This window comes from Coregonus clupeaformis, chromosome 12, assembly GCF_020615455.1.
Source record: "Coregonus clupeaformis isolate EN_2021a chromosome 12, ASM2061545v1, whole genome shotgun sequence".
In the NCBI taxonomy this organism is placed as follows: Eukaryota; Metazoa; Chordata; class Actinopteri; order Salmoniformes; family Salmonidae; genus Coregonus; species Coregonus clupeaformis.
In genome coordinates, this window is record NC_059203.1 from 24,714,497 (window position 1) to 24,724,496 (window position 10,000).

Below are 10,000 nucleotides of genomic sequence, written 5' to 3' on the forward strand. Positions count from 1 at the left end.
TCTCTCTCTCTCTCTCTCTCTCTCTCTCTCTCTCTCTCTCTCTCTCTCTCTCTCTCTCTCTCTCTCTCTCTCTCTCTCTCTAACCCCCTTCTCTCGCCTTCTCTCTTTATCTCTCACTCTCCCGATGAGAGCGCCCCCTAACGGTGACTCTGATGCAGGGCACTGACTGACTTCGACATGCATGGGGTTGCTGCGTGCGATGCTAACAGATATCACTATTGGCTCCTAATGCCGCCTCCTCCTCATCTTTGAAACTTGTCTTGCGTGTACGTGTGTGGTGCTTGTCTGCATCAACATGGCGATGCTGAACGCATGCTCTATCAAACGCTGTTGGTTGACCAGGATTACCTAAAGAACCTCCTCCAGCTTTATTATTCCATGTGTTATGATTTCTTGCTCATTCCGCACCTCATAACATTCCTGTTGTTCAATGTGAACCACTGCGCTGTAGGAGATGAATGAACTGAAGCCATGTCTGTCTGGAGTTACTCTACTCATACTGTCCACTGTTGATGACATCACTCAGTGTTCTTCCTGTACTGTTGCTGTGAAATCATACATCTGAAATCAGACAATGGTTCACAGATTATCTCACAGTTTCTTTCACAGTTTTCACAGCTGTGTTTTGATGAAGAATATACTGTTTTCCCATATAGGTGTTGATAGCTGCGTTTTTAAAGGCCCAGTGCAGTCAAAAACCTTGTATTATATATATTTCCACACTATACAGTGGGGAAAAAAAGTATTTAGTCAGCCACCAATTGTGCAAGTTCTCCCACTTAAAAAGATGAGAGAGGCCTGTAATTTTCATCATAGGTACACGTCAACTATGACAGACAAAATGAGAAAAAAATATCCAGAAAATCACATTGTAGGATTTTTAATGAATTTATTTGTAAATTATGGTGGAAAATAAGTATTTGGTTAATAACAAAAGTTTCTCAATACTTTGTTATATACCCTTTGTTGGCAATGACACAGGTCAAACGTTTTCTGTAAGTCTTCACAAGGTTTTCACACACTGTTTCTGGTATTTTGGCCCATTCCTTCATGCAGATCTCCTCTAGAGCAGTAATGTTTTGGGGCTGTCGATGGGCAACACGGACTTTCAACTCCCTCCAAAGATTTTCTATGGGGTTGAGATCTAGAGACTGGCTAGGCCACTCCAGGACCTTGAAATGCTTCTTACGAAGCCACTCCTTCGTTGCCCGGGCGGTGTGTTTGGGATCATTGTCATGCTGAAAGACCCAGCCACGTTTCATCTTCAATGCCCTTGCTGATGGAAGGAGGTTTTCACTCAAAATCTCACGATACATGGCCCCATTCATTCTTTCCTTTACACGGATCAGTCGTCCTGGTCCCTTTGCAGAAAAACAGCCCCAAAGCATGATGTTTCCACCCCCATGCTTCACAGTAGGTATGGTGTTCTTTGGATGCAACTCAGCATTCTTTGTCCTCCAAACACGACGAGTTGAGTTTTTACCAAAAGTTCTATTTTGGTTTCATCTGACCATATGACATTCTCCCAATCCTCTTCTGGATCATCCAAATGCACTCTAGCAAACTTCAGACGGGCCTGGACATGTACTGGCTTAAGCAGGGGGACACGTCTGGCACTGCAGGATTTGAGTCCCTGGCGGCGTAGTGTGTTACTGATGGTAGGCTTTGTTACTTTGGTCCCAGCTCTCTGCAGGTCATTCACTAGGTCCCCCCGTGTGGTTCTGGGATTTTTGCTCACCGTTCTTGTGATCATTTTGACCCCACGGGGTGAGATCTTGCGTGGAGCCCCAGATCGAGGGAGATTATCAGTGGTCTTGTATGTCTTCCATTTCCTAATAATTGCTCCCACAGTTGATTTCTTCAAACCAAGCTGCTTACCTATTGCAGATTCAGTCTTCCCAGCCTGGTGCAGGTCTACAATTTTGTTTCTGCTGTCCTTTGACAGCTCTTTGGTCTTGGCCATAGTGGAGTTTGGAGTGTGACTGTTTGAGGTTGTGGACAGGTGTATTTTATACTGATAACAAGTTCAAACAGGTTGCATTAATACAGGTAACGAGTGGAGGACAGAGGAGCCTCTTAAAGAAGAAGTTACAGGTCTGTGAGAGCCAGAAATCTTGCTTGTTTGTAGGTGACCAAATACTTATTTTCCACCATAATTTGCAAATAAATTCATTAAAAATCCTACAATGTGATTTTCTGGATTTTTTTTCCTCAATTTGTCTGTCATAGTTGACGTGTACCTATGATGAAAATTACAGGCCTCTCTCATCTTTTTAAGTGGGAGAACTTGCACAATTGGTGGCTGACTAAATACTTTTTTGCCCCACTGTAAGGTTGGAATAATACTGTGAAATTGTGAAAATGATGATAATGCCATTTTAGTGTAAGAGCTGTTTGAAAAGTGCCTGAAATTAAAGCCTGTTTTGGTGGGATGGAGTTTTGGCCTTCCATGGTGACATCACCATGCAGTAAATTAGTTAATAGACCAGCAAATGTTCAGTTTTCCCCTCCCCACTCAAATCACTCCCAGACAGTCCTAGCATAATTCTTGCTTGAGAAATTGCCCTTTGCTAAGAAGCTATTGTTGTTTTTTTGTGACAATTTTAATTAAGTTACTTAATTGTTACCCAGAAATTATTCGATATTGAGATAAACAACGGCTGCATTGGACCTTTAAGAGTTTTGACTAATACAATATGATATTTTAAAAACCTTTGACTACCTTTGTATGTAATATTTTACTAAATGTGTGTTGGTGAGGTGTGTTTGTGTGGACTTGTGTGTGGAAGAGTGTGAGTTAGCATAAGACAGAGTGTTTGATTTACAGTTTTAGCCTGAATGTCCAGACCCTTAAGTGACATACAGGAAAGGTTGAAGTAGAATTCTGAGTTAGTTCTGGATCAGATTATGACAAATCAAAAGCCCAAAGTAATCTTTCGACAACACATTATATGAGTAGGAGGAGAGAAGAGGTTGTAGTATTATAACCGGTTGACTGGTAGAAATGGGTTATATATGGGTTGTGCGACAATCACTAAAATAACACTGTTAGAGTCATATTAACATTATGTTTGGAACATCATATCCATAAGCATCATAATAACAGTCAGTCAAATATTGTTTCATAAACATTGTTATAACATTATCCATATGTAGCGCCACAAGCTTTTTCATCTAGCTGTTTAAACCATTTAAAACCATTACGATAATGTATGTCAGTCATTACCATTACACAGTGGGAGTGATAAAGTTGTGTTTCAGTCTTAAACGTTAACTTAAGTGTTATATTGTCTTAATGTTATAGGTCAATCTTAAATGCAACGTAAGCACCACATAGAAGTTCTTAAGCGTTACAGTATGTTGTCTGACAGTCTTAAACATTTAAAGTGTTAAGATTCTGTCCTGTGTGTCATCACCGTTATGTTACATAGGGGTTGTGATTTAGGTGTGAGTCGGTCGGTCTTTCAATGTTCCAAAAACAGTGTATAAACGTCAAGTGTCAGTCTTAAACGTAACGTACGTTTAATTTAAGCATAGTGATGGTACAGTTGAAGTCGGAAGTTTACATTAACTTAAGTTGGAGTCATTAAAACTTGTTTTTCAACCACTCCACACAGTTTTGGCAAGTCGGTTAAGACATCTACTTTGTTCATGACACAAGTCATTTTTCCAACAATTGTTTACAGACAGATTATTTCACAATTCCAGTGGGTCAGAAGTGTAAATACACTAAATTGACTGTGCCTTTAAACAGCTTGGAAAATTCCAGAAAATGATGTCATGGCTTTAGAAGCTTCTGATAGGCTAATTGACATCATTTGAGTCAATTGGAGGTGTACCTGTGGATGTATTTAAAGGCCTCCCATCAAACTCAGTGCCTCTTTGCTTGACATCATGGGAAAATCAAAAGAAATCAGCCAAGACCTCAGAAAAAAAATTGTAGACCTCCACAAGTCTGGTTCATCCTTGGGAGCAATTTCCAAACGCCTGAAGGTACCACGTTCATCTGTACAAACAAGAGTACGCAAGTATAAACACCATGGGACCACGCAGCCGTCATACTGCTCAGGAAGGAGACGCGTTCTGGCTCCTAGAGATGAACATACTTTGGTGCGAAAAGTGCAAATCAATCCCAGAACAACAGCAAAGGACCTTGTGAAGATGCTGGAGGAAACAGGTACAATAGTATCTATATCCACAGTAAAACGAGTCCTATATCGACATAACCTGAAAGGCCGCTCAGCAAGGAAGAAGCCACTGCTCCAAAACTGCCATAATAAAGCCAGACTACGGTTTGCAACTGCACATGGGGACAAAGATCGTACTTTTTGGAGAAATGTCCTCTGGTCTGATGAAACAAACATAGAACTGTTTGGCCATAATGACCATCGTTATGTTTGGAGGAAAAAGGGGAATGATTGCAATGCCGAAGAACACTATCCCAACCGTGAAGCACGGGGATGGCAGCATCATGCTGTGGGGGTGCTTTGCTGCAGGAGGGACTGATGCACTTCACAAAATAGATGGCATCATGAGGAAGGAAAATTATGTGGATATATTGAAGCAACATCTCAAGACATCAGTCAGGAAGTTAAATCTTGGTCGCAAATGGGTCTTCCAAATGGACAATGACCCCAAGCATACTTCCAAAGTTGGGGCAAAATGGCTTAAGGACAACAAAGTCAAGGTATTGGAGTGGCCATCAATAAGCCCTGACCTCAATCCTATAGAAACATTTTGGGCAGAACTGAAAAAGCGTGTGCAAGCAAGGAGGCCTACAAACCTGACTCAGTTACACTAGCTCTGTCTGGAGGAATGGGCCAAAATTCACCCAACTTATTGTGGGAAGCTTGTGGAAGGCTACCCGAAACGTTTAACCCAAGTTAAACAATTAAAAGGCAATGCTACCAAATACTAATTGAGTGTATGTACTTCTGACCCACTGGGAATGTGATGAAAGAAATAAAAGCAGAAATAAATAATTCTCTCTACTATTATTCTGACATTTCACATTCTTAAAATAAAGTGGTGATCCTAACTGACCTAAAACAGGTAATTTCTACTAGGATTAAATGTCAGGAATTGTGAAAAACTGAGTTTAAATGGATTTGGCTAAGGTGTATGTAAACTTCCGACTTCAACTGTATATGTAGTTATGTGTGTCTTTAATGGTGCGTACATCTTAAACATGGTGATAATATTGTATTAAATTATAAGGGAGACCTGAGGGTTGTGATAACGTTGTGCGAGTCATTAACACAGGTCTTTGATTTTAAAGCCAACGGAGGCTCCTCAGTTGGATGAGTCGGGGGTAAGATGCTCTTCCCCCAATCAGGGCCCTGCCCTGTCTTCTCTGGGTTTGCATTGGTTTATGTTGATCTGTTTGTTTATTTCTGTTGTCTTCAATCTATATAACCTCCTCTAATCTTCTACATGGCCTCGTCTATAACCTTGCCTTTTTAATTTATACAATTAAAAAGTTCCGTTTTCATTTTGAAATTGGTTTGGTTTGGTTTCTTTACGGTTCTTTTTGGTTGTATTTTTTGTTTGTGTTTTTTTGCTTTGGCCTTTTTTGCTCTTAATTTTCCTGTTTTCGTTTGGGGTTATTCTTTTGAAGGAGAGTGTGTCGGTCACTCAAACGTGGCGGTGTGGTCCCCCATGGTGAGGGTGGTTCTGTCCGCTCCTCCTCACGTTTGTAGCGCTGACACCGCTGCATGGTCTCTGCCATGCCATGTGTCCCCTGCGTGCGGCAGTGACCCATGGATGACCCCCTGGGCTCGGGGTCATGACCACTGCTATGACCTCTGACCCCCACTGGCTGACCTCTCTGGGGGGGTCAGTCCCACTGTGACTCCGCATGCAGTGACTCTGGACCAAGGGTGCCATGCTTGTGCTGATGTGTCCAGTCAAGTTATGGCAAGGTTTTCTTTCCTACAGCATGTGCCCCTGTCCCTCTCCTCCTCCCCTGTAGGTCTGTCTGTACTGTAGCAGGGCTCCTGGCAAAACTTCACGACCAGCCTCTTAGATACAGATACATAGCAGATCCACTCCAGCTAACCTGCATAGGGGACTACTCCTCCCACTCTGTCACTCTAAACTTACCCCACCACTGTGTTTCCCCAACCTCTCCTCATCACGGCTACAACAAATGAATAAAATGGCTGGTGGTCCCCGTGGTGAGGGTTGGGAAACTCTGCCCTAGTAGATGCAACAAGTCTAGGATTCTTCTGGTTTTGAGAGAAAGTGTCTTGATGTCCATACCAAAATACTTAGATTAATGTAAAATATAATGCAATCTTGATCAAGGATTAGTCACAAGGATATGTAAAATCACCACCATCCCTCAAACAACCCTCAGCTGTCTACCACTCTCAGCTTTACATAGAGATGTTAGTTGATGTAAATATGCAATACATGCTGAATCAGCTCATATATATCTCAGTATCAGTAAAGGCCAATCACCTTTAGTATAAAAATGTGATTTAGTGTACATGCATGTAGTACTTTAAGTACTGTTAAGTGCTGGTCCAGGCATTGAAGCACAGCCAGGTTCCCTGTGTACACAGGTTATTCCTTTTCATGGTTTTGAGTGCGAGTACCTTTTGAACTCTTCATACTGTATATTTTTTATCCTACGCACCGGCCGCCTTTCCATTCTAGCCTGAGCGCAAACCCTCATACTGGCTTTCTACACACACACACACACACACACACACACACCGGTCCTCTGACGCTGCCTCCGTCCCCTACAGAACACGGAGGACAGTGCTCGCATCTCCATCACCTTCTTCCGACTGTTCCGAGTCATGCGATTGGTCAAGCTGCTGAGTAGAGGGGAGGGCATCCGTACCCTCCTGTGGACCTTCATCAAGTCCTTTCAAGTGAGGAGGCATCATCCACTCAGCTCATTTCCCAGGCTATTAATGAATTGAACTAACTCTGGTGTCTCTCTTTGTCTCCCTCTCTCTTTCTTTCTTTCTTTCTCTCTCTCCCTCTTTCATTCTCATTCTCCTTCGTTCCATTTCTCTCGTTTTTCTCTCTCATTCTCACTGTCTCTCTCTCTGCCCTCTCTCTGCCCTCTCTACCCTCTCTCTGTCTCTCTCTCTCTCTCTCTCTCTCTCTCTCTCTCTTTCACACACACTCTGCCCTCTCTCTGCCTCTCTCTTGCTCTTTCTCTCTCTCTCACTCTGCCCTCTCTCTCTCTCTTTCTGCCTCGCTCTGTCTCTCTCTTTCTCTCGCTCTCTCTCTCACTCTGCCCCCTCTGTCTCTCTCTCTTTCTCTCTCTCTCTCACTCTGCCCTCTCTCTCTCTCTCTCTCTCTCTCTCTCTCTCTCTCTCTCTCTCTCTCTCTCTCTCTCTCTCTCTCCCGCTCACTCTGCCCCCCCCTCTCTCTCTCTCTCTTTCTCTCTCTCTCTCACTCTGCCCTCTCTGCTCTCTCTCTCTCTCTCTCTCTCTCTCTCTCTCGCTCACTCTGCCCCCTCTCTCTCTCTCTCTCTCTCTCTCTCTCTCTCTCTCTCTGTCTCTCTATCTCTCTATCTCTCTCTCTCTCTCTCTTGCTCACTCTGCCCCCTCTCTCTCTCTGTCTCTCTCTCTGTCTCTCTCTCTGTCTCTGTCTCTCTCTCTCTCTCTCTCTCTCTCTCTCTCTCTCTCTCTCTCTCTCTCTCGCTCACTCTGCCCTCTCTCTCTCCCTCTCTCTCTTCAGGCTCTGCCCTATGTCGCCCTTCTGATCGCCATGCTCTTCTTCATCTATGCTGTCATCGGCATGCAGGTGAGTGACTGAAACTGATAGAAACTATTTGTTACTAAACCATTCTCCCCAAAACATCTTCATCATCTCACAGTAACAGCCTTACTAAACCTCTTTATAAAGAGTAGCAGTACACCTGGGTCAGTCTCACAGTAACAGCCTTACTAAACCTCTTTATAAAGAGTAGCAGTACACCTGGGTCAGTCTCACAGTAACAGCCTTACTAAACCTCTTTATAAAGAGTAGCAGTACACCTGGGTCAGTCTCACAGTAACAGCCTTACTAAACCTCTTTATAAAGAGTAGCAGGACACCAGGGTCGTGTTCATAATGTACCGAACGTGGAAGAAACAGATTGAAACAGGAAGAGACTACCTGGACATGTCCATTAAGAAACACTCATTTCTGGTTTCTGTTGCTAAATGTAAAAAAAGTGTTGGATAGCATACGCTAATGAACACAACCCTGTTCTTCACACAGTATGTAAACGGACCCTTGTTTATCTATACTGTTTGTTTCAGGTGTTTGGGAAGGTAGCCATGGTGGACGGCACCCACATCAACAGGAACAACAACTTTCAGACCTTCCCTCAGGCCGTGTTGCTGCTCTTCAGGTCTGTAGGGGTCTGTAGGGGTCAGGGGGTCAGCGTGAGGGGTCACAGGGGCAGAGTTCACCCAGACGATGTAGCGTTGAAGTGCAAGGCTAAACTTCTCTGCTGTTTCGGTCCCGTGGCTACCACGTTGTAAGAGCGTGAAGCAACCCCGTGCACGTGCGCAGATACTGCAGTATGTGTGACTGTCTGAGAGCGAAGTCTTACATCTTGCTCATCGCAATATCTGCGTTGCTGCTCGTGCAACGTCATTCCGCTGACGTTACCTTTAACAATGTTTTGACCCTTAAAGGGATAGTTTGGGATTTTAGCAATGAAGTCCAGTATAAAGGAAGTTATGCTAGCTGTATCCAAATATTTCCAGTCTGTGTGCTAAGCTAGTTAGCATTGGCTCGCGAAACTGTCTCAAACTTCATAAAAATACCTAAATATGGTATCCACGAGTTCATCCGACTCTGGGGGAAGTAGATAAAGGGCCTAATTGCCAAAATCCCTAAAAGTCTTCATCAGGAGATGTGGTTGTGAAACGGTTATGGATAGTTTGTGAAAGGTTATGGTAATGCTGACTTAGGCTATCTGATGAGTGATGTTTTTGTCCCAGGTGTACCACAGGAGAGGCAAGGAGATATGTTGATGACATATGGTTGTGAATAGGTTGTGCAAAGGTTATGCTGAGGTATCTGACGAGTCATGTCTCTGTCCCAGGTGTGCCACGGGGGAGGCGTGGCAGGAGATCATGTTGGCGTGTGTGTCTGGAAAGTTGTGTGACCCAGAGTCAGACTACAACCCTGGAGAGGAGATGACCTGTGGAGCCAGCTTCGCCTACATCTACTTCATCAGCTTCTACATGCTCTGTGCCTTCCTGGTACATCAATACACTTAGATACACAGCATTCTGTTCATACTGTATACACACTTATACACTAGGCTTGGGCTGTATAGCGTATACCGGGGTATTTGGAAAAAGACACAGGATGGTTTTTCAATAACGTCAATATCGTCAAAACATTTTTTTTTACGTTTTTCAATCAATTTTAATATTTGTAGCTACGTTTAAAGTTAAAACCTGCAGTCAAATTGTGCAATACGATAGGAGATAAAGCAGATTGCGGTCTTCATTTCACAGCTCACATTATTTTACATTATGAAGCTTACCATAGTTCTCCAGAACAGTTGAGCCAGTCACGTGTTTATTTGTAAATAGCACAACAGGAGAAAGACAGCTGGTGAGTCCATAGCGTTCTATATCTATTGGTGAGTCTTAGTTGTGCGGCGCACAAGAGATAATGAAGTTACACTTGTATGCAATTCACTGCTAAATGTTTGCCATCAGATATCTTATAATGTCTTTCTGCCAGAAGTCAAAGAGCTCGGGATGAGTTATCTTTACAGCTGCCATTTTGTCCCTGTGCTTCCTACTAGCATTTTTATCTCATACATTCTTCTCCCATCTGCTCCGTGTACACATGCTACTCTTTCATAAAAGCATGCATCTCAACTTTGTTCATTTGCACAATTTCTCTCATTCACTTTCGCTTGTAAATGTCCACACTCACCGAAAATAACATTCGGTAGCTACTAGCTATGCTTGCATAACTTTATGAGCTGGATTTGCCTGTCTTTGCAATTAGTTTGTTTGTTTTCG

The 10,000-nt window shown here is 43.1% G+C and overlaps 1 protein-coding gene across 5 annotated transcripts in view; it reads left to right on the forward strand.

The window, feature by feature from the left end:
• LOC121578114 (voltage-dependent L-type calcium channel subunit alpha-1D-like) overlaps positions 1 to 10,000 on the forward strand; it is a 110,096-nt gene that overhangs the window by 82,366 nt on the left and 17,730 nt on the right. For 3 of the 5 annotated variants that reach the window (XM_045223766.1, XM_045223765.1, XM_045223767.1), the window contains 5 exons: positions 5,279 to 5,311; positions 6,753 to 6,881; positions 7,702 to 7,767; positions 8,267 to 8,358; positions 9,061 to 9,220. In XM_045223766.1, coding sequence (XP_045079701.1) covers positions 5,279 to 5,311; positions 6,753 to 6,881; positions 7,702 to 7,767; positions 8,267 to 8,358; positions 9,061 to 9,220 — 480 coding nt within the window. The remainder of the gene's footprint in view (positions 1 to 5,278; positions 5,312 to 6,752; positions 6,882 to 7,701; positions 7,768 to 8,266; positions 8,359 to 9,060; positions 9,221 to 10,000) is intronic. The other 2 variants (XM_045223768.1, XM_045223769.1) reach the window with 1 other exon arrangement.